At 56.1% G+C, this 27,996-nt stretch overlaps 1 protein-coding gene across 5 annotated transcripts; it reads right to left on the minus strand.

Moving 5' to 3' along the window:
- Nucleotides 1–79: 79 nt before the first annotated feature.
- On the minus strand, nucleotides 80–27,901 carry ATP1A4 (ATPase Na+/K+ transporting subunit alpha 4). Of its 5 annotated transcripts, XM_047841057.1 has the most exons (23): nucleotides 27,823–27,901; nucleotides 27,399–27,583; nucleotides 26,208–26,267; nucleotides 24,235–24,438; nucleotides 23,600–23,713; nucleotides 22,026–22,160; nucleotides 21,625–21,742; nucleotides 17,649–17,917; nucleotides 15,703–15,901; nucleotides 15,356–15,465; nucleotides 15,056–15,190; nucleotides 11,791–11,980; nucleotides 11,481–11,653; nucleotides 8,469–8,608; nucleotides 7,998–8,148; nucleotides 7,556–7,724; nucleotides 7,168–7,322; nucleotides 6,892–7,015; nucleotides 5,517–5,662; nucleotides 3,164–3,294; nucleotides 2,956–3,057; nucleotides 617–708; nucleotides 80–342 (listed from the first exon to the last, which is right to left on the minus strand). In XM_047841057.1, the coding sequence occupies exons 2-23, from the start codon at nucleotides 27,549–27,551 to the stop codon at nucleotides 314–316; spliced, it is 3,099 nt and encodes a 1,032-aa protein (XP_047697013.1). In that variant the 5' UTR covers nucleotides 27,552–27,583; nucleotides 27,823–27,901; the 3' UTR covers nucleotides 80–313. The 5 variants fall into 5 exon arrangements, with proteins under 5 accessions (XP_047697013.1, XP_047697015.1, XP_047697014.1 ...); XM_047841059.1 differs by lacking the exon at nucleotides 27,823–27,901 and having other exon boundaries at nucleotides 2,956–2,989; nucleotides 27,399–27,812; XM_047841058.1 differs by lacking the exon at nucleotides 27,823–27,901 and having other exon boundaries at nucleotides 23,600–23,650; nucleotides 27,399–27,811.
- Between the last annotated feature and the right edge of the window lie 95 nt (nucleotides 27,902–27,996).

Genomic DNA, 27,996 nt, shown 5'->3' on the forward strand with positions numbered 1-27,996 from the left:
GGAGATCTAGGGGGACGGTGGCACAATAACCCCCTGTCTCCAGAAACCAGACAGACGCATCCAGCCAGGTGAGGGCCATTGCAAACATTTACTCTCTAGACTGGCAACTGATTCAACAGGACAGTGCCTTCCGCTGGGCTTCCCGTCCACCCGCCCGGTCTCCTAGCCCCAGTGCCCTCAGCGCAGCCCCAGGCTCGCCTGTCCCTAGCGTCTCGGCTCCACTCGCCCCCCTCTCCCATGTGCCGAACTCGTCACCCCAAACCCCCACCCGGCCCTGGGACATCCGTCATGTGAAGCTGTTCCTGTGCCGAGTTCAGTAATAGGTCTCTCTCTCCAGCCAGCCTGTGGAAGAGAGGACACCGGAGTGAACTGGGGACGGGGGAGGGGAGGTCTGGGGGGGGGCGGGGCGTGAGGCACGAGGGGGCCGAGGACAAGGTGGGAGGCACTGCGAACAGGAAGGAGCAGAGCGGGAAGGCCAGGACCACGGGGCCTGTCTGGCAGCAAAAACCCGGGGGCAGTGGGGTGGGGGGGGCAAGGGGCCCGCGGCAACAGGGCAGGACGGGAGAGCCAGTGGGGAGGCCGGCGACTGCTGAGAGCAGGGCGCAGGGAGCCTCACCGCCAGGATGACGACGGATGATGAGCCTTCGGATTTCATCGTAGATAAAGATAAGAGCACTGTAGGGAGTGGCACAGAGCCACCAGGCTGTCCTGTAGGGAGTAAGAGTTGGTCAGTGGGGCAGCGAGGGAGGGGCCAGAGGAAGCAGGTGCAGAGGACAGCGCACAGAACCGTGTGACCCGTTGTGGTGTGCAGGGTTGAGCCCTACCTTTCAGGAGGCCCGAGCCTGGTGGGGGAGGGAGGAGACAGAAACACAAGCAGCCACAGATGATAACAGAAAGCGACAAATGCCGAGTTAGTGGCACACGCGGTGTTCCTGGCTTCTGTGGAGTCGCTCAGGACGACCCCTGTTGCCCTGCAGGTAGTCGGGGCCTTGCGCCCACACAGGGGAGGTTGTCTGAGTAGGACGCGTCTACCTGAGTCTAGACGTGTGGGGGCATTTCACCAAGGGATGGATATACGTGTCCATATGGCAAACACGCGGGAAGTTCTTCTGCTGGTTGACCCTCTTCTGTAACTAGAGGCCGGGGACAGAGACTCTGGGGAGGAGTCAAATCAGAACCACTTCTGTTCCCTTGGGTGACAGACAGGCAGGTGGCCTCGACCAGTGCCGTCTGGTAGAAATACACTGCAAGCCACCCGTGAGAGCTCGCGTTTTCCAGTAGCCACACGAAAATAAGTAAAAAGAGAAGGGGGCAAGTAATCCTAACAGTGCGTTTTATTTCACCCAGTATCCGAAGTATCATCATTTCCACGTGGAACCAACGTGAATGTTATTAAGGGGATGGTTTACACACTTCCTTTTGTCCTAAGCCTTCGAGGTCCAGGGGGCACTTCACAATGACAGCGCATCGCATGTCGGACCCTCGATTTTCAAAGGGCCACGGAAAACGTAGCCCAACCCAAACAGGAAAGGTGTATTGAGTAGAATAATCTCTGATGGCACTTTAGGTTTTCACTCTGCGTCAGCTAGGTACAATGGCGGATTCCGTTTATCGGTCTCTCACTAGCCAGGTCTCAGGAGCCTGAGAACGAGGGACGGAAGCAGGGCGGCTGCCATATTGGCCAGCCATATTGGCCTTGGCCGAGGGCTCACCGCACACGCGCACACCCGGTCCCACACACACAGCCACCCAGTCACTCAACAGCAACTGCCGTGTGTCCGCTCTGTGTCCGTGCGGGTCCCGGGGGAATAAAAGCGATGCCAGGATGGCCTTTGATCTCCAGGAGCTCAGGTGATCAAGGGGAAAGAAGGTAGAAAGACACCCAACATGAATACAGTGTTAGGGGATGTGTTGTATGGCCGGGGAGGGTACAGGATGTTTGGGATCACGGTTAATGCTCAACCGCATCTACCAGGACTTGCGTGTTGACGTTAATGGCAACAATAATAGAACCACTGCCAACAAAGCTCCTGCCACGACCCAAGGAGCCGCGCTTGGTGCATAATATTCTTTCCTTGTGTCATTCTCACAATACTCTGCCAGGTGTGCATGACCAAGACTCTGCAGGGAAAGCTGAGCCTCAGACTGGTTATACACCGTCCAGCGCAACACACAGTGGAGTTGGAATTCGAAACGGGGCTCGTCAGTATCCAAGGGCAATGCCAACATCTCTTATTAAGCATTCATTGAGCACCTACAGCCCGTAAAGTGTGTGAAACACTGCAAGGGACGGAAAGGTGAGCAAAGTGTGTGAATTCGTTGGAGATGAGCTGGACGAACACGCCCGAGACCATCGCAGAGGCGGGCAGGGCGATGACAGTGGGGTGGTATGGCACGTTTGCTTTTTTTTCCCTGTAAAAGTCGCGATAGAACGTCTTCGTAACAAGCGCACGCCGACGTAAAAAAAACAAAATACACCAAGACACGGATGCACGGGCCTGTTTGGAACAAAACGAGGTACCGGCCAGTAAGAACTTCAGTACGGCCGCTCACCTCTGCACGAATGCGCTTTGAATGTGTTTGCCTGAGTAGGACAGGATTAGCCACGCCTAGATTGGGCGATTTTTATGCCTACTTCCCCTCTGAGCAATTTGGATCCTGGAACAGCTATAGCACACATCACCATAAAAAAAGGTGCCCCTCTGTTGAGTGCCGGTAAGTCTGCTCAATTTGCATGTCTCGACGAGGGTCACTTGACACGGTCCCAGTCCCTCCCTAAATAAGACGTGCTTCTTGGAGCACAGACGATTCTCCTCACGTCACCCAGGGTGGCCCTCAGCCAGCCAGGCAGCCCCCAGCTCGGGGCTTCCCTTTCCAACACACCACTTCCTGTCCCAGGCTCTCCCTGTGCCGAGGATCCCCAACCCCCTGGCTTGCGTCCCTTCCCTTACTCACTTGAGTGGGTACATCCGCAGGGCCATGTCCATGCCTGGAGTGTAGGAGAGAAAAACAGCCAGGAATGTCTCCTCCATGAGCCCAAATATTAGGATGTTGTTTCTGGGAAGAAAGGTGGAAGGGTGTGCCGAAGAAAGGGAGGGAGAGGTAGGGGAAGCCAGTGCCCTGCGTGCAGGTGTGAGGCGGTGGGGGCCCGGGGGGCGCTCACTTCATGCCCTGCTGGAAGATGGAGTTACGGCGGGTCTTGCAGATGATGAGGTCGGCCCACTGCACGACCACGATGCTGACAAAGAAGGCCGTGTGGCACGTGAACTCCACCACCTTCCGCTGCTCGTAGGTCTGGGGGCGGGCAGGGTGGGGAGGGGCACTGTCAGAAGGGGTCCGGGTGCACCTCAGGGCCCCTCCTGCCGTCCTGGACCCCAAGGCTGGGTCAGACCTTCAGCCCCTTCGGCTTTACGCCCTCTTGTCCCAGCCCTTTTGTTCGCGGTGGGTTGTGAGCTAGTTCACAGGCTGTCCTGACCCACTGAGAACAACTCAAGGGCAAGCACCTGTCCCATTGACCTTCGAGCACCCTCCCAAGCTTAGTTCCGTGAGCATGTGGTGCGGCATGTGGTGCGGCTCGGAAATCTCCGCGTTAGAATGAGAAGGGTCGTGTGAGGGGAGGCGGACCCCGAGAGCGGCGTCAGAGGAGATGGCTCAGAAAGGAAGGTGGGGCCAGAGGGCATCTGACCAAAGAGATGGGAATGCCCGAACGGGTGGCACCGGGGAGGAGGCGACCACACATCTCCAGTGGTTCTCTCTCACACTCACACTTCCCGCGTAAGGAACGTAAATCTAGTGGGGAAGATAAACAGGCTGGCCGTGTCAGCCTCATGGTGGTTTATAAGAGAGGTCACTCGGGACCTGAGAACACGGAAGAGGCGCATCCAAATTAGGCTGGAGGAGAAGCCCATGTTGGAAGACGAAAATGGCATGTTTATAGCGAACTTGTAGAAGGAATCAAGAATTTGAAAATACGTAGAACTGAAAGACAGTGGGATGCCACGTGCCGAACCTCAGGGGGTGTGGCCCAAGTGGTCCCCGGGGGAAGAGATCGAGCCCTGAATGACCAGAAAACATCGGATGGAAACGACCGGAAATTGATGAGCCAAGCGCTGCGCAGGTAACGCATCCAGCGGGCACGTTTGTGACGCCAGGTCTCATGGCCACGTCTTGCAGGCGGTCATCGACCAACACCCCGGGGCTCTGGGGCCGCTGGCAGATCTTGGCTCTGACTCACTGCCTAACACATGCTCCTGTCCTGGTTTCTGAGGATCCAAATATCTGTGTGGATGATCCTTCCACTGCCACGGTCTCAATGTCCGCCCCCCCCATCATCTCCTTCTCCAGTGGTGTTTGCCTCCGCTCCCCACCTGGGCCCTTTGCTCCCTCAGGCAGACTCCAGATCCTGTCCTTCCCAACAGCTTGTTTCTCTGCGATTTCAATTTCAAGCATCTCTTCTGCTCTGACCACCACTACGTGAGGCTGCATCTTGGCCGCAGGGAGAAAGTATCAAGATATGAAACTAACAAAGGCTGGAGTTGAGGATTGAGGGGATGCTGACCATGATTTGGGGCCTCATTGGCCCCCGGAGCGATGTTGGTTGCTGGGAACACTGACATCGGATGGCCTCGTGGGGCTGAGCTAGGGGAAGCCAAGTGCGTTCAGTGGGCATCTTTCCAACGACTGGGATTCTAGCACACTATCGGGAAACCTACAATTAGCGCTGGCTTAGAGGCATCATGGTGAAGGAGGAAGGTGTTAGACGAGAGTCAGCGTGGAGCTCCCGCCCAGCTCTTCTAGGGATGTGCTGTGGGACTTGGTGCAAGTCGGGGAATCCTTCCAGACTCTGCTTCCTCACTTACACAGGGATAATAGACTATGTGTCCTCCATCAACTTTGTGTCTTCTGTGGTCCTACGATGCTAGCAATAATTGGGGTCACATCTCCTACTGTCTTAGAAATTGGGACAGGAGTTGTTCACAGGTAGGAAAAAAAGCACACTCACTAAAATTCTCAAACACCTCGTGTTGGGGTTCATCCTGGGTTTTAGGGAAGCCTACTACAGAGAGGCATCCTCTGGGTTTAAAAGCTTAGAAAGGTGAGAAAGGGGGAGACACAGCAAATAGGTTTTCAGACTTGAAATCATATTATTTGAGCTCCCGCAGAGGGAGGGAGAGAACAGAGAGAGAAGAGCCAGCCCTCATTTCTGGGCCAATGATGGCTAGAACCTGGAAGAACAGAAATCAGCCTCCAAAAGTTGATCTGAGGAGGAAGAACTCCAGGACCAAGGAAGCCAAAAGATGCAGGAAGGTAAGGACAGGTGACAGACAGCAGGAACAAATGGAAATGAAGCCATTACGCCAAGTCGTCACTTGAAGGACCTTTGCCGACGTGATCGGAGATTGGGGTCATGTAGGACTGGAGATGAGGTGTCACCTCCGTCTGTCTGGTGCCTCCCTTCTCCACCCTCACTGGCCCACTCTCACTGGTCACTCTCTAGGGCCGATCCCCTGACGCACCCATTGCTGTCCGTAACTGTCCTCCAGGTCATTGAGGAATCTGTTTTCCCAGTTGAGACGGATGCCCAGCAGATCAAAAGGTCTGAAACCATTCTCGGCCAGGATCACGAAGTAGGTGAAGAAGCCAGCCAGAGCCTGGATCATCCCTGTGAATGGCAGAGTCACAGGACAGGGGAACCTGCTTCAGAGAAGCACCTCACAAGGCAGACCATGGAAGGGGTGGTGGCCGGGAGTGGCTCCTGGCTGGGTTGGTGTGTGTCTGAGCTTCTAACGCCAGAGATGCCGGCCATCAGTGACCCGGTCCCATCATCTCTCTCGGACTTGTGTCCAAGCCCTGACGTTTGTCTTTGGGCTCTAACCCAGAGCCTTCTTTGAGTCGTATAATCTTAAAACTGAAAGGACCTTGGAGGGGATTTATTCCCCATTTCCACCGAGAGTGCGCTGGACTCCTCTTTCTCCACTTCCTCTCTCGTGCGGGCCCTCATCAGGTCCTGTGCTCTCGTCGAGCCTCCCCTGCCTGCCCCTTGCCTGTCCCTGAGTCAACACCTCTGTCCCCCAAGCCTGGCCACGGCGATAGAGGATGTCAGGGTTAGCATACCGGCTGCGGGGCTGCGCACGGAGTCCCTGTGGACGTTGATTCTCGCAACAATGATAAACTATTCGTCGGGGGAAAACAGATTCTAACCTCATCCAGGGTCCCACGGGCACTAAGTGGCGAAATCGGGACTCAGACCTAGCAGCTCCTGGGTCTAGCGGCTTCTACGTGTTTCCTCTTCTAGATGTCCCCTGTCCCCAGTCTCTTCCCTGTCCCTCCCTCGCCTGCTCCACTGGCAAGTGCAGAGCAAAGACTTCTGACGGCTCTCAAGTGTCCTTCGAGGCTGGCTCCAGGATTCACGCGACCTGTGCCTACAGCCTGATTGTCTACCCCTCCTTTCTCGGGAGTACACGCTCCCCCAAAGCTGCCGATTCACTCTTCAACTGGCAGACATGTGCGTTTCCCCTCCCCTGACCCCCTCAGCTGACTGTACGCCTGTCGTCTTCTAACAGCGGGTGCGGGTCTTGTTTCCTCCACAGGGTCCCCCTGACTGTCCTCTTGACTCGTGAGCCCCCTGCTCTGTTCTCCTGTCGCGTGTCCCATTCACGTTCGTTGTTTGGCACTTGGAAAGGTGCTCTCGTTTGATGTACGTGTGTTCCTTCTCGGCTAGACTCTGAAGTCAAGGGCAGATCAGAGCTCAGTGGCTCTGTGTGTTCCCAGGGCCCAGCACGGTCTGTTGTCATGAAAGTATCTCCCTGACTTCCACACGGAGCCGACTCCAACGGCCCGGCAGGTGCAACCGCTCCCCCCACCCCCAGCCCCCCATTCCTCTGGCCGCACCAATCTGTCCGTAGGCCATGCCAATGAGACGGTGGTTCACCAGGTCATCAGTCTTTGGATTCCGCGGGGCCCTCTTCATGATGTCACTTTCAGCTGACTCGTAAGCCAAGGAGATGGCCGGGACCTGGAGGGTGGGAGAGACAAAGGACGCAATGTTCAGGAGGAAACTCACAAGTCACTTGAGCGAGCTCTGTCCCTCACCCTGAACACGGACTTTTCCTGCCCCCAGACCCTCTCCCGGGAGCTCCTCGAGCTGGGTTCCAGGCTGGGCCTCACCATGTCTGTGCCCAGGTCGATGCAGAGGATGGTGATGGTGCCCAGAGGCAGGGGAATGCTGAGGATGATGAAGAGCAGGAAGGGGGTGATCTCGGGGATGTTGCTGGTCAGGGTGTACGCGATGGATTTCTTCAGGTTGTCAAAGATGAGGCGGCCTGTGGGAGGTGGTGAGGGCGTCAGGGAGACGGGAGGGCCCCCTCCCCGGCCCAGGCGCTCGAAGCATGGTGGCCCGTGTTCCCCAGAGAGGGGGAATGTGTGTTGGAGGGGAGCCGAGGCGGCATGCGGGTGCCTGGGGCCCTGCGTCGGCTCTGCGTTGGGGTCCAGAGGCCTGGGAAGCCAGCGCCGGCTTAGCGTCCCCGACGCCACCCCAGCCCGCGTGGCCCCTCACCCTCCTCCACGCCCGTGACGATGGAGGCGAAGTTGTCGTCCAGCAGGATCATGTCGGCGGCCTGCTTCGACACGTCGGAGCCCGAGATGCCCATGGCGATGCCGATGTCAGCCTTCTTCAGCGCGGGGGAGTCGTTCACGCCGTCCCCCGTCACCGCCACGATGGCCCCCTGGGCGAAGCACAGAGGGACTGAACTCACCACTGTGACCCATCGGGACCCGTCCCAAAGCTCACTCTGCTCCCATCATCCCTTGTCTCTGAGGGTCCTCGTGCCCGGCCCTTCCCTGTCCGGCTCCTCCTGAGACGTTAGAACTCTCGGGGTGCCTCAACTGGCGGCCGTCTCAGGGCTCAAGACAGGGTGCTCTCGGGAGTCTCCTCCCGGCCCGAGGAGGTTTGGGGCTGGGCTGGGCGGGGCCCCCCGAGGCGCCCCCGTCGTCCTCACCTGCCTCTGACAGCCCTCCACGATGATGAGTTTCTGTTGCGGGGACGTCCGCGCGAACACGATCTCCGTGTGGTTCCTGAGGATCTCGTCCAGCTGCTCCGACGTCATGTCCTTCAGGTCCGAGCCGTGCACCACGATGGCCTTGGCTTCCCTGAGGGAGCGGGTTCCAGAAGCCGGTTCAGAGGGCTCAGAGCTCGCGTGTCCCCGGCCACCCGCTGTCCCCACGTGGACACACCGCACCCTTGCCTGCTTCCCGTCTGCCCCTCCCTTTGCCCTGCGTCCTTCTGCAAACTCACTGATGTGGTCGTGTGGCCATTTCCCTATCACGTTTTACTTTGCCATCAGTAAACCCTGTAAGTCCTATCTACCTACCGCACGAGGCTTCAAGAACCTTAGTGAGTGGGGATCCGGGTGGGGCAGACCGAGGATGGAGGGAATAAACGGCAGATCTGAGTTCTGTAGGGGTCCCACCTGGGGTTGGTGCTGCTGCAGACGGGGACCTTGAGCTGGGCGGCCACGTTGTCTATTGTTGTAGCGCCTTCAGAGATGATGCCCACCCCTTTGGCTATGGCCTTGGCTGTAATGGGATGATCCCCTGTTACCATAATCACCTGGGTTGGGAAGGGAGGAAAGAGGAGAAGAATCATCTTCGGGGAGTCCTGGGTCCTTTGCCTTTCTCCCCACAACCCAACGGATCACCGCCTTTATTCCGCAGGGGAGTTAGCAGCTCATCCCCGAGACCTTGCGCTGCCGTGGCTTCGCCCCCTGGGACTGGGTCAGGACCACCAGACCATAAAACATAGAACCGTCTGGGCTCTAGGTTTCCCAGGAATAAACTGGGAATTTGGGCACATTACTATATTCAGAATTTCATTGAATTTGCTCCAGAAGCTGGTCGGCTTCTTCAAGCTCAGAAGACAAACACCTACACAGAGAACAAATGGTAACAAAGGAACGTCTGGAAGCATCCGTCTGCCTTAGCAAAATACCATCTAGGCCCAGGTGTGTGCTGTCCTCGCTTTTCCTCTCGCTCCCTGGGGTCCAGCCCTTGGCGGGTGCCTGGTACCAGCCCCAGCCCTGTCCCCTTGCTCCCCAGAGCTCTGGCGCCGGCGCTCCGAGCTGCCCGGCATTCTGTTCCTTCTGTATGTCAGCACTTAGCCTCCTCCCCGTGGGGAGCGCCCACCTCCCCGCGCGCCGCCGTGAGCTCTGCAAGGGAGGGCCGTGTCCGTGACCCCTTGTGAAGTTTGGCCCTGGCGCAAAGCCTGGCACACAGCCCTCGTTCCACAAACAGCCATCAGAGAAGGGAGAAAGAATGACCGCGTCCGGGGAACCACGGCTCCTGGCTCCCGGGTGCCCTCCAGGCGCATGATTTTCCAGGCACCGATGGAAGGAGAAGGCAACTCCGTGGCTGTGACGGAACCATGCAGCCTCGACGGGTGGCAAATGTAATGGGGTCTTTGCAGGTTTTTAAATCACATTAGTTCCAAAGGCCTGAGCACAGGGCTCTACCTGGGGAAGTATGGGCCCTGCCGTCACTTCCTTGTAAGAACTTCGCTGCCCTGGGACCGCCATCCGATGCCTGTCAGCCGCCGCGTTAACATCGATCCGCTCTGCATCAGCGCCGTTTTGGAATCGACCCTGAAAGGGTCCACCCTTCGGGGCAACCCCCTGTACGTCTCACATTTTGTCCTCCTTGGAGGATGGCGTCACGTGTATGTCTTTCACTTCCCTACAGGGCAAGGGGATGACTCAAAATTTCTCACCAAGTCGGCCAAAGTCCTGGCAGCTTAGGGTCCAGAAGAAGTGATGACGAGAACTGCACATCTGTGCCCGGAACACGGGCTGGCCCGGAAGGCAGCAAGGCCTCAGCCTCCGACTGCTGCGGGCTCGCCTGCTTCGGGCTCTGACGACACCCAGGCTCGGTCAGCCCCTTGTCCCCCCGTTCGGTCCTCCCTGCCTGCAGGTGCATTTGTGACCCTCTTCTTCTCGCTAAAGGGTCCCACAGATCCCCAGATGCATTTCGCACCTGCAGCGTGATTCCCCACTCCGACGGCCGCCTCAAAGCTCAGGAAACTCCAATGGGCCCTTCTCCACGTGTCTCCCATCGCATGGTGCGGGAGCTCGGAGAGCCAGAGGGAGGGAGCTCGGGTCGGTGTGGGCATCCTCCGCAGATGTGCTGCAATGAAGCTGTCGCTACAGAGAACTGTCCCACGCAAGCAGTGTGTACTCATTAGGGAATTCACTCAAAATAGTTCTTACATCCAGCCCTTGGTGCTCAGAAACCAATCCTTGAACTTGGCATGGCCCAGCTGCCCTCTGACAAACTGCCCACAGTCACAGGTCTAAGATAAAGCCAGCTCTGCAGAGAGCATCTCGTTCTCCCTAAAGACCTCCAGTGCTACCCTCCGCCCCACTCCTCCGTCTAACCGCTCTCCCCCCACGTCTGGGATCCGGAATATCAGGTAGGAGCGGGAAAGGTGCCAATCTCTAATCTCCCAGGTTGGAGGTGAGTCTTAGAATTTGGCGTGGAAGTGGGGTACAGAACGTCTCAGGACTAGAGAAACTCTGCAGCTCCCTCCTGAAGCCGGAGCACCCCCTGGCCAGGGAACAATCCCCACCTCCGGGGGTGCCCGGCGACTGTGCCTCACTCTCCGACCGATTCACTTTGGTGTCCAGCTTTTGTATCCCCGGACGTGTACCTGTTAGCGCGGCTGTTCACCCTGCGTCAGGCCGAGGGCCCAGCTCTCATGACCTCATTCTCGCCGTCGCCTGCTCCAGCCCCCAGCCCATCCCGGCAGCACATTGACCTGACCCCTTCTAGCACTTGGCTACCTCTACTGTGGCCTGCGGACCGGCATCATCTGGGAGCTTGTCACCAGTGCAGAATCTCAGGGTGACTTAGACCTGCTGAATCAACCAACACCTGCGTTCCAGAAAAAGCCCCAGATGAGTCGCATGCACAACCGTGTCCTAGGACGCCAGTCCTCAAACTGACCTGCCTACAGAAATCTCTATGAATGTCTTTAAAAAGGCAGATGCCTGGGCCCCACCCTGAGAGTTTCCAACGTAATGGGTCTGGGGTATGGCCTAGGCATCAGATTTTTTTTTTTTGAAGTTTATTTATTTATTTATATATTTATATTTATTTAAGTAACCTCTATACCCAATGTGGGGCTCGAACTCACAACCCCAAGATCAACGGTCACATGTTCCACCGACCGGGCCCGCCAGGCGCCCCCAGCCATCAGATTTTTAAAGCTCCCCTGATGATTCTCACGGTCAACGCAAGACAGGGTTCTAACGACAGAAGAAACTTCCCGTTTACTACTAGGTCGTCTCTTAACGACTAAACATCATGAGCTCAAGGAAACCGAAATCAATTCAGGTAAACCTAGATGGCGGAGAACCCGTTCCATGCAAAGCTTTCTACCCTTGTGCCGTGTTGTGACGGGTCGGCGGCTCCTGGGACCGTCAGAGGTTTACCTTAATCCCCGCACTGCGACACTTGGCCACGGCGTCTGGCACGGCGGCCCGGGGAGGGTCAATCATGGAGATGAGCCCCACAAAGCAAAGGTCCTCCATGGGGAAATTGATCTCATCCGTGTCAAACTTGAATCCCTTGGAGAAAGTGGTGGGCAGATTCAAGAAACAGAAGCCTGGAGAGACAGAGGGAACGGAAGTCCTTCAGCTGCCGACGTCTCCGTCCCGCTCACCCCAGCGCCTTCAGCTCTGCGCCCCCCGAGCCTCGACCAGGTGGTGCCAGTCCTTCCAGGCTTCTTCCCCAGCCCCTCACCGAGCACGCGCTCCCCCAGGCCTCCCAGCTCCAGATAGGCGTCCTGGAACTTGCTCTTCATCTTCTCATCTATGGGGTACTCCTCTCCATTCAGAAGGTACGTGGAGCAAAACTCCAGGATCCTCTCGGGGGCCCCCTTCATCATCAGCACGTGGGGCTGGGAGCTCTCCTCCTGCAGGTGGATGGACATCTGGGGAGGAGAAAAGAGTCCCGTTTCACACCCTCCCCCTTCCCACTTCCTCGGTCCCCAAACCCCAGCACAGCTCCGACTCAGGGCCGAGCCCACCCGTCGTCCTTGCCGGGAATCCAGCCTATGACAAATCTGTTATCTTCTCTGCCACTGGAGGCTGAGAGCTGGACCAGGACTCTCACTGTCTCTGCTTCCTCTCTGCCTGGAAAGCAGAAGGTTGAGCTGGGCAGAGGCAGCAGAGTGGACAGGAGAGAAAACGCAGGGTCCGCGGGCCTGGGTCGCAGGGCCGGCAGGAATGCTTTAGGACCTCGGGTCGGTCCATTTAACCTTCCTAAACCTTAGTGCCTCTGAGGAAAAGCAAAAGAGTCTGTGTTGCCGACTTCATCGGGTTTTTAGGAGAGACCCCACAGTCACGAATGAGCGTGGAACTTTTGACTCCCCTAAAACTTAGCTGCTAATACGGCCTGCTGTTGACCCAGAACCTTACCAATAGCATAAACGGTCGATTGGCGCATATGCTACATGTTACGTGTACGATATACCGTATTCCCACTGAAAAGTGAGCGCGAGAAAAGCCAGCGCTGTTACGGCGATCACAAGAGAAAACGCGCGGACAGTACCGTGCTGTGTTTGTCGAAAACCGGCGGTGTTGAAGTGGACCCCCGCAGTTCACACCTGCTGTTTGAGGGTCAGATTGTTTGTTTTCCTCTTTTTAAGTTTATTTATTTTGGGACAGAGAGAAAGCACAAGCCGGGGAGGGGCAGGGAGAAGGAGAGACAGAATCCCGAGCAGGATCTGCACCATCGGGGCTGAGTCCGATGCGGGGCTCGAGCTCACAAACTGTGGGATCGTGACCTGCCCGAACTGACGTCAGGAGTCAGATGCTTAACCGGCTGCGCCACCCAGGCGCCCCCGAGGGTCAGATCATTTGTACAAAGTACTTTGAAAATCACGAAGCATCATCCAGAGGTAGGTCGGTCATTGTCACGCCCTTGCCCCTCTCCCAGTAGCGTGAGAAGTCCCAGGGGCTAATGGAAATTTGGGGTCGGGGTCGGTGCGGTGTGCTGGGGACAGGGAAGGGCATATTCAAGAGTGACTGAGGAGACCACACTCAGGGAGGAGAGAGAAATTAGATGCATTTTGGTTTTGCGTCTTCTCTTGATCTCTGATCTGGGAGCGGGAACTATGATGAGGTTCCTCTTAGGAGCCAGGAAGTCCCTATTCGTAGCCTGTCTGGTCACAAAAGCAGCACCTGGAAATGAGCAGGTGCAGAGGAGGCCGGATCGCACCGTCCAGAGGAGAAGCGATGGGAAGGCTGTGTGTCAAATGCCGTTAAAACCATCCCATTAGAGGGGCGCCTGGGTGGCTCAGTGGGTTGAGCGACCGCCTTTGGCTCGGGTCATGATCTCCTGGTTCGTGGGTTCAAGCCCCCCGTCGGGCTTGCTGTCAGCGCCCCGCCCCCCGGCCCTCCTCTGCTTGTGCTCTCTTTCTGTCTCTCAAAAATAAACATTAAAAAATAGATAAATAAAAACACAACCAACTTATTCAAAGGCCCATCCCATTAGAAACTTTCAGATATTCCTTACTGCTTTCAGTTGTAGTCAAAGTATGCCTAAGCAGTTAAGAGGAAAAAACCTTAGCTTGTCTAAACAGAAAGCTGTAAGCGGTTTAAAAAGCTTGGTTTTCTGAAGGCTTAATACGCATTTGTTCGCTATTTATGGGGATTATCGGAGGTGATGGCGTGACCTACTTATGAGTTAGCCCGTTGGTCATGGGAAAATCGCATCTTGATAGAAAATGGCAGATCAGAAGGTGGAAGCAGTCTGGAAATATCAGAACCGAGACGTTCCTTTCCTTTTAGTCCGAGAGCGAGGAAGAGAGCACGCCCCGCAAGCGACTTGCGGGCCGAGGACGGCCGCGCTCAGAGCTGGAGTTAGGCCACCACCAGTTAGGGCGTTTGCTCGGCCGGCTGGGCGCACCTGGCATGGGAACCACCGAGGAAGGTTGTGCCGTTGGCACGTGATAGCTCAGGAAAGGCGCTAACCTGGTCGTTTTGGGGGAAGTCGCTATTTCGTGGGACGTCCCAACGAATGTCGTGGGTATATTTGGCTTTTATTTTGACTCGTGCCCACCTCTTGGCCGTCACAGGCTTTCATCCGGCCCTGCCAGGCACACAACCCTCGTCTGGGTTGTGAGGCCACTAAACGTCAGATAAAAGTAGAAATAAGCTCGCAGTTTGGGCTCAGGAGACCCATCTTGTTCCACTGACTGAAAGCCAGCGGAGACACAAAACTCTGGATCTCTTTCTTGACCGCTTACGTGCTCGATGTTCAACGTGAGAAGGCGGGGAATTGGGTTTTTAAAAACTCCAAACCCCATATAGCTTTTTTTCCGCTTTGTGAGGAGAACTTTTAGGATCTGCACTCCCAGTAACTTCCAAATACCACCCTTGCTGAGTCTGCCTGGCGTCCTCGCGCACAGGCCTGAGACGAAATAGGGCACCACCGGGGAGCGCCTTGCAAACCCAGCCTTATCCCGCGGTGGTAAGCCTGGCGGGAGCCACAGAGATGCCTCCGACAGCTGCACGAGGCTGGACCCCGATTGTCACCCGGCGGCTTTCGCTACCTATGGGACACTTCCGACTTGCTCTTTTCGAAAGCGACTGGGAGACTCCTGCTCAGCGTCTTTCCTCTACCTGTCTGTCACTTTCTCTTGCGGTGAACGTCTCCTTTTTTGAAATTTTTATTTATTTTTATGTTTGTATTTTTTGACAGAGAGAGAAAGAGAGCAAGGCGGGGAGGGGCAGAGAGAGGGGGAGAGAGAGAATCCCAAGCAGGCTCTGTGCAGTCAACGCAGAGCCCGACGGGGGCTCGAACTCACGGCCTGGGCCGAAACCAAGAGTCGGACGCTCCACCGACTGAGCCACGCAGGAGCCCCCAGCCTTCCTCTTAATGAGGATGCTGGTTATCTATCCACCGTCTTTATTCTACTGTTCAGAGATTAGGTTGAAGGCGAAGGCATTCTCCAAACGACCAGCCCACCCCCACCGCCATTCTGCCTTCGCGGGTTCTGTACCTGGTACTTGTTGGTGGAATTAAAGGGAATCTCGGCCACCTTGGGGTTTTTCTCTCTCATCTCCTTCACAGAGCTGTACGAATGCTCGATGAACTTGAGGAGGGCCGACTCAGAAGCATCGCCTGTTGTGGCTCGCTGCCGAGACGGGGTGTGTTTGCTAAGCCCAGGGGGTATGGCACAGGGACGGGGGGGGAGCGTGATGGGGAGGACCTGGGGGGGAGCACTGAAGAGAGGTGTCTGGGGAGGGCGCGGGGCACGCCTCAGACGCCGAGGCATCCCCTCCCCGCGCAGGCCCCATACCTTGACGATGGGAAGGGTCTCCTGGTTAGCCTTAAAGTCAGCTCGGTTGCAGAGGCCGGCGATTCGGGCCAGGACGAACCAGGTAGCTGAGCCCTTGGCAAACGTTTTCCCTGGGGAGGAAGGGGGGGGGGAGGAGAGGCTCATGAGTAGGGGGCAGGGGGCAGGGCAGTGCAAAGCAGGGACATAGCCCCATCCTGCTCTGTGCCCCAGTGCCTGGCACCTCCGCACCTTTCCTCCGCGCCTCCCTTCTCTGCACTCGGGGCCCAGCCGTCTTCCCCGCGTCAGATTCCGCAGCCCACTCGCCACCCCCAGCCCCGCACCCTCGGCCCACCGGTGCCGCCAGTCACCAGTCTGCTCTTCGCTGGTGTCCGCCTCGTAGATGGTCTCATCGAACCACATGTGGGCGACGGTCATGCGGTTCTGGGTGAGGGTCCCCGTCTTGTCCGAGCAGATGGTGGAGGTGGAGCCCAGCGTCTCCACCGCCTCCAGGTTCTTCACCAGGCAGTTCTTGCGCGCCATGCGCTTGGCGGTCAGGGTCAGACACACCTAAGGCCGCGAAGAGGGCAGACGATCAACGGAGACAAGACGCCGGCCACTCACACCACGGTGTGCTTGGGAAATCTGGTAGCTGGTATTGCTATTGTCACTCTTTGTAGCTATTTCCTTTCCGTTCCCACCTAGTCCTTAGGAATCCCATCTGGGGCCGTGGTGAAGGAAATCGGGGAAGGGATCTTGTTCGCGCGTTACGGCAGCGCTTTGGAAAAAAAGAGTCGTCCTCTACCAGGGTAACGTAGAGCATGGCCTGATCCCTGGAATATTCTGCTCCCCCAGGATCCTTTCGTCTTTTCTATTCAGCAGGCCCTGCTCCAAATCGAGTTCAGGCCCCCCCTGTGTCTCTCAAGTCCGGTCTCCCCGGGGACCACGTCGGTAGCTAACGGTTCACTGGGGTATAAGACGCTGTGTGTGCGCGGCGGGGGGGAGGAGGGTGGACCAATAGTTACACGGAGCGAATCATGAAACTGAGAAGGAATATTGCAGACTTGAGAAGTCATTCAAATCCGATTTTTGTGGACATTAATTATACGGACCACAAATTCAATGAAAGTCAGGTATGCGGCAAGGTTGTTTGAAAAACGAATACGTTCTTAGGCCATGGCTACAACAGTACAGAATTCTAATCGTGGGGTTATGATCTATTCACATCTCATCACTGGTCCTGGGGTTTTGTGCTAACCAACCACACCCTGGGTTATTGTTCTCATTTCTACTTTTTTTTTTAAATTTTTTTTTTCAACGTTTATTTATTTTTGGGACAGAGAGAGACCGAGCATGAACGGGGGAGGTGCAGAGAGAGAGGGAGACACAGAATCGGAAACAGGCTCCAGGCTCTGAGCCATCAGCCCAGAGCCCGACGCGGGGCTCGAACTCCCGGACCGCGAGATCGTGACCTGGCTGAAGCTGGACGCTCAACCGACTGCGCCACCCAGGCGCCCCTCTCATTTCTACTTTAAGAAGGATATCGGTAAACTAGGGCATACCCCAAATGGGTGACCAGCAAGCCGGGGGCCTGAAGGCCGTGTGACGTGAAGGACGGCTAAGGGAAAAGGGATTATTTTTTATCTCCCGCCGGAGATTTTGAGGAGGACACGATGGGTACCATCAGTCGAAAGCATAGTTTGTAGAAGGGAGAGAGAATTGACTTGTTTTGCGTGTCTTCAGATGGGAAAACTGGGACCAAACAGGAAAACCTGTTTCTGCTCAACACAGTGAAATCCAGCTACAGCAACCTAGTGATGAAATGAGCAGAGAGCGGATGGGGCGGGCTTCCCAGGACCAGAAATCATCCTCAGCATCTCCCACGGATTGTATACCGGATATTCAGCATCGGCTGAAAGGCTGGATTTCTATGGGCTCTGAAGCCCTTTCTGGTAAGATTCTATATTCCAAGTCAATCTTCCTCTAGAAAACCCGGTGATTCCATTAAGCCTGGCGAGGTTCAGTGATTTGGCCAAGTTCACCCGCCGGTACACCCAGGACTGGAACTCGCTGCCGACGACTGAGAATCTAATGCTCTCTGCACCGCAACTCACGGAGAAAACAGAGAAGGTGCCAGAAAATGCGGGTGGGGGCAGTCAGTGCCTTTGGGGAGCAAAGCGGGTGGTAACGGTACACACATCAGGGGTAGCCTGGCCTCGAGAGGTTCAACAGCAAGAGAGATTTCTCGTGTTTTCTAGTGGTTTCCCCCCCCTGGGGTGGTTTGTGTAGACGGCCACCCTCCACCTTGGCTACTCACAGTGACGGTGGCCAGCAGCCCCTCGGGCACATTGGCCACAATGATGCCGATGAGAAAAATGACAGCCTCCAGCCAGCCGTAGCCCAAGCTGAGCGAGAGCCCGAAGAAAGAGACGCCAAGGAAGACGGCCACCGCCGTGATCAGATGGATGAAGTGTTCGATCTCCACAGCGATGGGGGTCTTGCCCATCTCCAGGCCTGACGTCAGGGAGGCGATGCGGCCCATCACTGTGGAGTCTCCTGTTGCTATCACAACGCCCCGGGCTGTTCCTGCAGAGGAACAGGGAAGTCTGAGGTGGGAAAGTGGCCGCCCTTGGTTCCTGCAAGGACACAGCTGTCAGGAGCAAGGTGGACACTCCAGAGCCTCCTGGAGGCCGTCGTGTCGTATTCTCCTCACATTTAGTGGACACAAGCAAAGGGTCTCCTCGCCCGGAAAATCTCTGATTTCACAGTCCTCCCATTTCATTGCCTTATTGCCTTCCCCGTCAAGAGGGTCTTTGTTGGGGCGCCTGGGTGGCTCAGTCGGTTGAGCGTCCGACTTCGGCTCAGGTCATGATCTCACGGCTCGTGGGTTCGAGCCCCGCGTCGGACTGTGTGTTGGCAGCTCAGAGCCTGGAGCCTGCTTCGGATTCTGTGTCTCCCTCTCTCTCTGCCCCTAACCCACTCGCATTCTGTCTCTGTCTCTCTAAAAAATAAACAAACATTAAAAATAAAAGGTCTTTGTTACACTGATTCTGAGTATCTCTTATTGCTTGTCTGTTTCTTATTTTTCCCTCAGCAGCTGCAAACTTTCTAGATCCCCAGGAATGGTGGCCGCCCTTCTGTTAGAGCCCTACCTTCCAACATCGGCCTCTCCCCTGAACTAGTGTGTCCTCCGTCGGTGGCATTTTGCCCCCAGGAGCTGGTGGGCAAGGTCTGGAGGCACCTTGGCTGTCACATCTGGGGTGGGAGAGGTCGCTGCGCGAGGGCCACATCCTGCAATTGACGGGAGAGCCCCTCTGTCCCCCTACAACGAAGAATTATCCTGCCCCAGTGGCCCCAGTGTGGAGTTCGAGAAACGGCTCCGCTGAGCCCCTCCCTGCTCTGCTGGCTGGAGCCAGCCTGACCCCTGCTGGGGAGGAGCCGTCATAACAGCCGGGCTTCTGGGCTTTCGCTCCGCGGACCCTGCCCCGGCCTCAGAAGGGGGACCTGGACGTCACGCTTGGCTCCACACCTGTGGGATGCGGGCCCCTCACCCGCGTGGCTCGAAATGAGGGGCCCGTTCTTGGCTCAAAACGGTTTCTTCCTGCTTTACCAGAATGGCTGGAATCCCTGCCACTACAGTCACCGAATCACCCAGAAAAAGCTGCGTATTCTAGAAACAGCACCTGTTTTCTAACCAGCAGGGCTCCGGCCGGAAGTTGGGTTTTGCAGCGTGGTCGCTGCCCGGCCCGAGAGTTAGCTCCTTACCCTCTCTGAGACCCAGGTGTGCTCAGCCTGAAAGTGGGCCGAGAGCATCTACAAAGCGGCGAGGATGAGAGGTGACGAAACAGCTTGGAACAGAATCGGGCACATAGGACGCACCCAGATACTCGCTTCTGTCTTTTCTTCATCTGGACGAATTTGGCCGTAAGAAGGACCGACAGAAACTCATACCCGTGACGCAGGAGGGGTGGCTCGACTCTGACGGCTCCCGCAAACACCGTGGCTCAGAGTGGCTGGTCCATTTCCAAGGTCCCCTTCAGCTGAGTGGGCCTGAGAGCAGGGTGCCACCCCGAGGGCGGCGGGCGGGGCCGGGGTGCCGGGGAAGACTGGCTGCGTCCAGGGCTCTCTGCACACGGGCTCCACACGGGCGGGAGTAGGTGGCGTTCACCGAGCCTTGTCAAAGCAGACACTCAGATGACTGAGGGGGACCGAGAGGGCTTTGTGTTTGAGGGCAGGGTAGCTTGGTGCTACCTACATCTATTTTGTGCCAGGGTTTGGTCTGATTCGCCTTTTGCACGCCTTCCCTCGTGGGTTTGTCCATCCGCAGAGGCGGGATTTAGTACCGAATCTCACGTGTCTGGAGACAGGATGGGTTGATGCGAAGCTGGGGAAGGTTGAGCCCACGGGCAAGCCTCCTGTATCCCAGGCCAGACTGACCCCTCGGGACCCTGCACGTCGCCAGGGAGACAGCTCGGGCCCCGTGGAGATGCGTGAGAACCCAGAGTCAGACGTCCGTACCTGCAGCCCTGTCAGGGCCGTGGCCATGAACGTCGGGAGGTGAGGATCTGGGATCAAGGTTGAAGGTAGGCTACTAGTTTGCAAACCGCATGGACATCCCTCAGCTGCACAGTCAAGAGCTCCTGGGGCCTAGCTCCACCCTCTCGGCCACATCTTGGGTCCCCGTGGTCTCCTCCGTTCCGGCCGGAACTTTGTTTCCTGGGTGGGATGCCACCACCCACTTGCTCCCTCATCTGAGGCATACGCTTTGCTGATGAAAAACCCCACTTTGGGAAGACAAATCTGAGCAAAAGCTTTTCCTGAATTTTAATAATTGAAATCCAGTGTTTTTGGAGGAAGCTTGTTCGCCTGGCTCTTTCTGTCCCATCAAAATTTAAAAATGGTTCAATGTCGATTTTATTTTCTGGTGGGATTCTTAGTTATTTCGTTTTATAATTACTCTCATCTGTTATAGTATTTTCTCTTTTTAAATTTAAATTAAATTAAATTAAAAATATTTGTTTTAAGTTTATTTAAGAGAGACAGAGACGGCGTGAGTAGGGTAGGGGCAGAGAGAGAGAGGGAGACAGAGAATCCCAAGCAGGCTCCACACTGTCAGCGCAGAGTCCGATGCGGGCTTCGAACTCACGAAACTGTGAGATCATGACCTGAGCCGAATCGAAATCAAGAGTCGGATGCTTGACTTGCTGAGCCACCCAGGCACCCCTCATTTTATTTTATTATTTTATTTATTTCATTTTGCTTTATCTTATCTTATCTTAGTTGGCTCCATGCCCCTTGTGGGACTTGAACTCACACCCCAAAGATTAAGAGCTGCATGTTCCACTGACTGAGCCAGCCAGATGCCCCCAAAGTATTTTTGCATTAAATAATTTCATTAACAGAGAGATCAGTAGGCGGCTTTGTCCCAGAGAAGGGTCTATGGAAAGAGCGTGGGCTTTGGGAGACAGACCTGCAGGAGAATCCTTGATTTTCCTCTTTCCTATCGACTTGTGCTCTTGGAGACTGTATTTAACTTCTCTGAGCTTCTCATGTGTAAAAAAGCGATAGTATCCGTCGTGCAGTGTTGTGAGCGTCAGAGACATCTGTAGCGCTTGGCGCGTCCAAGGCGTTCAATTAAAAAATAGCTATTTCTTGGATACCCAAACATTTGTTAAGCACGAATAATGGCTTTCATGTGTGTTCCAGAGGGTGTTGCAGGCCTCCCTGAGGGGGAAGGTTGACATAATGCTATTGACTCCGTTGTTACCACCCGTGGCCAGAACTGCCTGCGCAAGGGTGTCTTAGATTCTAGGAGCACAGCCAACGTGTTGAGCGGCACCGTTGGTAACTCGGATCTCCGATGCTGATACCTTTCTGGAATAGTGAGAAGTTAGCGCTCAACTCCCGAGAAGACTGACCTGGCGGGGCTCAACAGTTTTCTGTCCTTCTGTGCTATTTTCAGCTGAGAGAGCACAGTCTATTCAGCAGCCACAATAGAACTAGCTGACGACTGCAGGGCACTTCCAACGTGTTAGGCTTCGTGCTAAACATTTTCTGTGCATTGAATCCACATAAACATCCACGGGATAGCGACTCTTCGTATCATCGTGGTGCAAAACGGGGAGACGATGGCTTTGACCCTTCCCCAAGGTCGTGCAGCTCGTGAGTGATGGAGAGCCTCACCCGTTTACTGGCTCTTACCTACCCTACTGCCTTTAGAAGATAGAGGGTTCTTGGGATCTTTATTTCAATCTCTGCTTTCGAATCTAGGCCACTGATGACGTCATGCTCACCTTCCACGCAGTTGGTGGAGAAGAAGCAGATGTTACGAGTCTCCAGAGGGTTCTCGTGGCTGAAGTCAGGGGAGCGGGACTGGGGCTCTGACTCGCCAGTCAAGGAGGAGTTGTCCACCTGGGATGGGAGGGAGGATGGGTCGTAAAGTGAGCATGGGAAGAAAGATTCCTTTGTAAAGATGACACATCTTTATCCGCCACCGACGCCATCATTGTTGGCTTGGAGAGAGAAACAAATTCACACCCCAGCACCTACTGTCTCCAACCTCAAATTTGCACCTGTAACTTCTTGAGGTTCTGAATGATAAGATCGTGCTTTCTTTAACCGAATCCAGGCCAGTACCTAAGGTCACCCTAAGACCATGCTGGGCTCCCTCCCTTGGCTTCCCCCACCCCCTCACCTTACATCCTTGTGCAGAGATGAGCCGGAGGTCCGCAGGGACTCGGTCTCCGCCCTTCACCTCCACCAAGTCTCCTACCACCACGTTCTCTACGTTGATCTGTATCTTCTCTCCATCCCGAATCACCAAAGCTTGCTGTGGGAAGGTAGTGCTGGGTCATTTCCAGAACTTTCTGCTTCCCTCATCCTGCTTCTGGCCTATAACCTCTTGTTCCTGGGCTCCTTCCTTCTGACTCCCTTTCTTACACTGTCACTCACCACATCACTCTTGAAGGTCTCTTTGGCGGATTCCAAATTCTTACCATCCTTGTCCTTTGCGACGTGACTTTGATGACCCTGTCTCTAAGAGATGGGGTCTGTCTCTCCATGCCTACACTTAGGCTTGGCTATACCACTGGCTTCGGCTCCTGAGACATTAGACACATAATGCAAAGCAGAGGCTTAAAAAAGTGCTTGCACGTGGGCCCTCCATACTGAACAAGCCCGAGCTCGCCTCCTGGAGGAAGAGAGGTCACAGGAGAAAGGCCCCGGCTGTCACAGCCATCTCAGTCATCCCCAGACATGGGGATGAGGTCATCTGAGACCGTCCAGCACTGCTCGGCTCAGCCCAGATCAGAACAGCCCCGCCACAGAAGTGTGGGAAACGCTATGTTTGTTGTTTTGAGCCACTAAGTTTGGGGTGACCAGTTAGGCAGCAAAAGCGAACGGGTGGTCTCCACACTCCTGCTTCATTTTACCAAAACATTGTTCCCCGATGTCTTACCCGAGGGAGGAATTAATTCACGTTGACACCAAAGGGGAAAAATCTCCTGGGCTAGGACACCAGAACATGATGGTGCTGTCGGGAAATTCGCGCCTGTTCCTTTCCGAGTCTCCATCTCTGTGCCTAGAAACCTCTTTCTGCTGTCATGTTATTTCCAGATGCTGACAAATCATTTTTTTTAATTTGGAAATTACCTAAACTTTCAGGAAAGTGTCCAGCATAAAAATGGTACTAAAAATACCAGTATAACTTTTACCCAGATTCACTGTTAACGTTTTACCCCACTCGCTCTGTCGTTCGGTCACCGTGTCTACCGACGTGTGGATGCGAGCACTTCTTTTCCGGAACCGTCTGAGGGTACGTGACGTACGTCGCGGTCTTCTATCCTGCACCTTTCAGTGCGCACGGCTCAAGAATGAGTATGTTAAAGAACCACGATACAGCTAGCGGTGTCATTAGCTTTCGCTTTGACACCAGACTTCAGTCTACTGTTCGTAGACCCAGTACGTCAGTCCCCTATTTGTTGGGACCCGGTACGTCAGCCGCGTTATTTGCCCCTTCGCCACAGGACTTGGTCTCGTCCAGGTATTGCATTCAGTTGTCGTGTCTCTTTAGCCCCCCAGAACCTGGAACGTTCCCACGGCTGGCCTTTGTCTGGCCTTTGTCTTTCAGGTCATTGAGGAATCCAGCCTCTCCAACTTCCTTCGCCCCTCCCTCACGCGTCGCAGGATGTAACGTTCCGGGGACTTAAAGACTGCGCGTTTGGGCACATTCTACGCCTCCCTCACCTGATCCTCCCACACCGATCCTACCTGAGGCACCATGTTCTTGAAGGACTCCATGATCTTGGAGCTCTTGGCCTCCTGGTAGTAGGAGAAACAGCCGGTGACGATGACCACAAAGGACAGTACGATGCCCAGGTACAGCTGGGGGCGGGGATACACAGGGCTCATCAGTAGCCCTTTTCTCTCCTCTTCACATCAGAAAATCAGCTCGCCAGGGTAATGGCCGGGGAGGGGCTGAGGAAGAATCTGGGGCAGGGTGTCTCAGTCGGAGCCCTGAGCTACCGTGAAGGCCCGCAGGATGCAGCAGAAGCCCAGGATGCTTGGGCTGTGCTTGGGCTGGGGGGGCAGGTAAGGGAGGGAGACCAGGAGGAAGGAGGTGAAGAGATCAAAATTCTGGCAAAGAGAACGGGGCCGCAGAGTGCTTTGATGATGAGGCAGGAGGATAATCAAAGGAGAGCAAGTATCGGGGTGAAACCATGCCTCTCAGGCAGCTGCATCAGTAGCTTTCTAGATAAAAGCCTAAGGACCAAGGGCTCCCTCAGAAAGTCCTGGGAGTACCGGGGGTTTGGGCCAGAGGCCTTCGAGAGGGCAAGGGTGCGGAGCAGGAGAGTATCAGGGCTAAGCAGAGACCGGGCTGGCCGGTGGCAGTGGAACAGACTCACATTATCTCTGGAAAGATCCTCCTTGAAATGCATCTGGATGCCATAGGCCACGAAGCAGAGAATGGCACCCATCCACAGTAAGATGGAGAAGCCACCGAAGAGTTGTTTACAGAACTTGACCCATTCCGAAACGGTGGGGGGCGGCGTAAGCACATTGGGTCCATCTCGGTTCAAGATTTCCTGTGCCTTTTTGGGGCTCAGGCCCTGTGTGGAGAGGAAAGAGGGAAGAATGGAGGGCCGCGAACAGAGAAGCAGGCTCCGGCAAGGCTCAGATGTGCGATTTATAGCCCCAGGACGCGTTGAGAGGGTCTAGAGACCGAGGAAGCTCCCTGAAGGCCACCCTGGAATTTCTTCCTAGGTAAGGTGGGATTTTAAAATTTGCATGATAGAAGGGACAACCTTTAGCGTGTTTAAAGCATCCCAGGGTTTTAAACTTTATTTTGAGAGAGACCAAGATGGCGTGAAGGGGAGGGGCAGAGAAAAGGGGAAAGAGAGAATCCCCAGCAGGCTCCTTGCTGTCAGCGCAGAGCCTGACGCGGGGCTCGAACTCAGGAAACCGGAGATCATGACCTGAGCCGGAAACGAAGAGTCTGATGCTTCAACGCCTGAGCCGCCCAGGCGTTCCCATCAGCACGTTTACATGGGGAGGATTTTTAGCTGATGGGTCGGTTCACAGAAAATTTGAATTTGTATCTTGGGCTGGCACTGTGCCAGGACTCCCGCAGGAGTCAGAAGGGTCCCTCCCCTACGGTACCCCGTCTCCAGCGGGAGGTAACTATTAACTGTTCGTGACATAACGAGCAAGGCTAACTCAATGACCGGCTACGACACCTTATGTCGACAACCTTGGGACATTCATTCCTGCTTCGGCTCTTTAACTTAGAGATGGGGGGAAAGAGAGCAAACGCAGGAAAGAATAGATTCTCGCTGGAGGCTGGGCGTGAGTTCCTGTGCCTTTTCCTCTAAATGAAAACAATAGTAGAACCCACCAGAGGATTAAAACACAAACGCTCCTTCATCCCCACCGGCCACTCCCCAACTTCCCCGGAAAAACATACAACTTGAATGAAAACAGGACAAGTCTCCTGCACACCTCCCGGGTTACCAGATGAGACCCACCCTTTCCGTGAAGACGTTCTAGAACGAAGAAGGGCTTCTATTTTGAGGGCTTTTAGGGTTTTATTTGTGGCCCTTGTATGAGTGGTGACAGCAGCAGGGGCAGTGATGGTAACCACATATACGGTTTTCCTGTTAAACTATTAGTTCTCAAAGGGTGGTCTGGGGGCCAGGAGGGTCCCGAGACCCTTTCGGGCGGGGGGGGGGAGTCGAACGCTGTTCACGATAATGCTAAATCGTGGTTCACCTTTTTCGCTCCTGTTCTCGAGTGTACGGTAGAATTTCCCAGAGGCTACATGACATGTGTCACAACAGATTTAATGCTGAAAGCACATGGGAATCCCGCCGTCTCCGGTTAGAAAGCCAGACATTAAAGAGGTTCGCAAAAATGTAAAACGCTGCTTGTTTGGGAAACCAGTTTGTCGTAAAACAATTGTACTAACATAGAGTGGATTTACCCTTGTTTTTAAGCGAATTGGGAAGGGTCTCTTAATTTTCCCCGTTTTAACTTTGAATATGATAACCATCAACAGATATAACTCAGCGAGCAAAAGCTCTTTGGGGCCTTGACAGTTTGTAGGAGCGCGGAGGGGCTCCGGGACTCAGGCTGGAGAAGTGCTGCCCTACCCCATCCTCCCTCCTCTCATCTGCCCCTGAACTCCTTGGGGCCTCGCCATACTCTGCTCGCCCCGCCCTGGAACTCAGCCGGGCGGAGGGGAGGGGTAAGAACATTGACCTGGAAGTTAGGGCCCCGAATCCCAGCTCCACTGCCGTCGGGGGTGGGGGGGGGGGCGGGGGGGGGGTGGGGGGGGGCGGGGGGGGCGGGGGGGGCTCCCTCAGCGGCTTCCTTCGCTCACCTTCGTCAGGTCCACAGAGTACTTGGTGCTCAGCTCTTCCAGGGTTAATTTGTGATCGTCCTGAAGGGACAGTGGAGTCACTGGGGACAGGTGGTGACCTGGGTCATTTCCAGGGGAGGGGGAGAGGCGCTTGAGGAAGACGGGTGGTCCTGGCCTGCTGGGAAGTGGTCTTAGGGCAGGAAGTTGATAGGCTGAGGGCTGGGGGCTAGAGGCTGGGGCCTGGGGGCTGGGGGCTGGGGGTTGGGGGCTGGGGGCTGGGACCTGGGGGCTGAGGGCTGAGGACTAAGGGCTGAGGACTGAAGGCTGGGGCTTGGAGGTTGAGGGCTGAGGCTGGGGGCTGAGAGCTGTGGGGCTGGGGGCTGAGGGCTGGGAGCTGGGGGGCTGTGGGGCTGGGGCTTGGGGGCTGAGGGCTGGGACCTGGGGACTGAGAGCTGTGGGGCTGGGGGCTGAGGGCTGGGACCTGGGGGCTGAGAGCTGTGGGGCTGGGGGCTGAGGGCTGGGGGCTGAGGGCTGAGATCTGAGGGCTGGGGGCTGAGGGCTGGGGGCTGAGGGCTGAGATCTGAGGGCTGGGGGCTGAGGTCTGGGGGGCTGGGGGCTGAGATCTGGGGGCTGAGGGCTGAGATCTGAGGGCTGGGGGCTGAGGGGTGGGGGGCTGGGGGCTGGAGGCTGAGGGCTGGGGGCTGGGGGTTGAGATCTGAGGGCTGAGATCTGGGGTCTGAGGCTGAGATCTGAGGGCTGGAGGCTGAGGGCTGGGGGTCTGGGGGCTGAGATCTGAGGGCTGAGATCTGGGGACTGAGGGCGGGGGGCTGAGGGCTGAGATCTGGGGGCTGAGGGCTGAGATCTGAGGGCTGGGGGCTGAGGGGTGGGGGGCTGGGGGCTGGAGGCTGAGGGCTGGGGGCTGGGGGTTGAGATCTGAGGGCTGAGATCTGGGGTCTGAGGCTGAGATCTGAGGGCTGGAGGCTGAGGGCTGGGGGTCTGGGGGCTGAGATCTGAGGGCTGAGATCTGGGGGCTGAGGGCTGAGGACTATGGGACTAGGGCTTGGGGGCTGAGGGCTGAGGTCTGAGGGCTGGGGGCTGGGGGCTGGGGGCTGGGGGCTGGGGACTGAGATCTGGGACCGGGGGGCTGAGGGCTGAGGACTCTGAGGTTGGGGACCGAGGGCAGGGGGCTGCGGGAGGGCTGGGGGCTGTCACCATGACCACTTCCTTCTTCAGTTCCTCCATGTCTGCCTTCAGTGTTTTCCTCTTCATTTTTCTTCTCTTCCCCGATTTATGCCTCCTTTTATGTCTTGGCCTTAGGATCTGCTCGTGAGGGATCACGGTCCCCCTTTTTCTCTGGCGCCCCATAGTCCTCCCTGGATACGGTTGACCCAGCCCCACTGGCGGGAAGGAAGGCAAAAGGAGAAGAAGAAATTGAGGGGCGCGGACAGAAGAGGGGCACAGAGGGGTCCGGCGGCAAGGACGGAAGGGCCAGGGGAGTGAGGAGAGAGGGCGAGGTGGAAACCCGCTAGAAGAGAGCAGAGGCCAGAGGCGGGGGCACCGGGGAGGGAGCAGCTGAGCAGGTGACAGGCCAGGCGGGTGGGCAGGGCTGGGGACAAGGGTGGGGGCAGCCCCGTGCCTCAGTGAGGAGGTGCAGGTGCCGAGGGCGCCGAGCAGGTGGGTCAGGGTGAGGAGGGTCCCCCCGCCCCACCGCCCAGGCCCTGTGGGCGCCACGGCAACGCCCGGCTCTGTGGTCACAAAGGCCTCACCGCAGTTCCGTCCCAGATCCCAGAAGTCCTGTCTCCGGGCTCGA

The sequence above is a fragment of the Prionailurus viverrinus genome, chromosome F1 (assembly GCF_022837055.1).
Source record: "Prionailurus viverrinus isolate Anna chromosome F1, UM_Priviv_1.0, whole genome shotgun sequence".
Taxonomy (NCBI): Eukaryota; Metazoa; Chordata; class Mammalia; order Carnivora; family Felidae; genus Prionailurus; species Prionailurus viverrinus.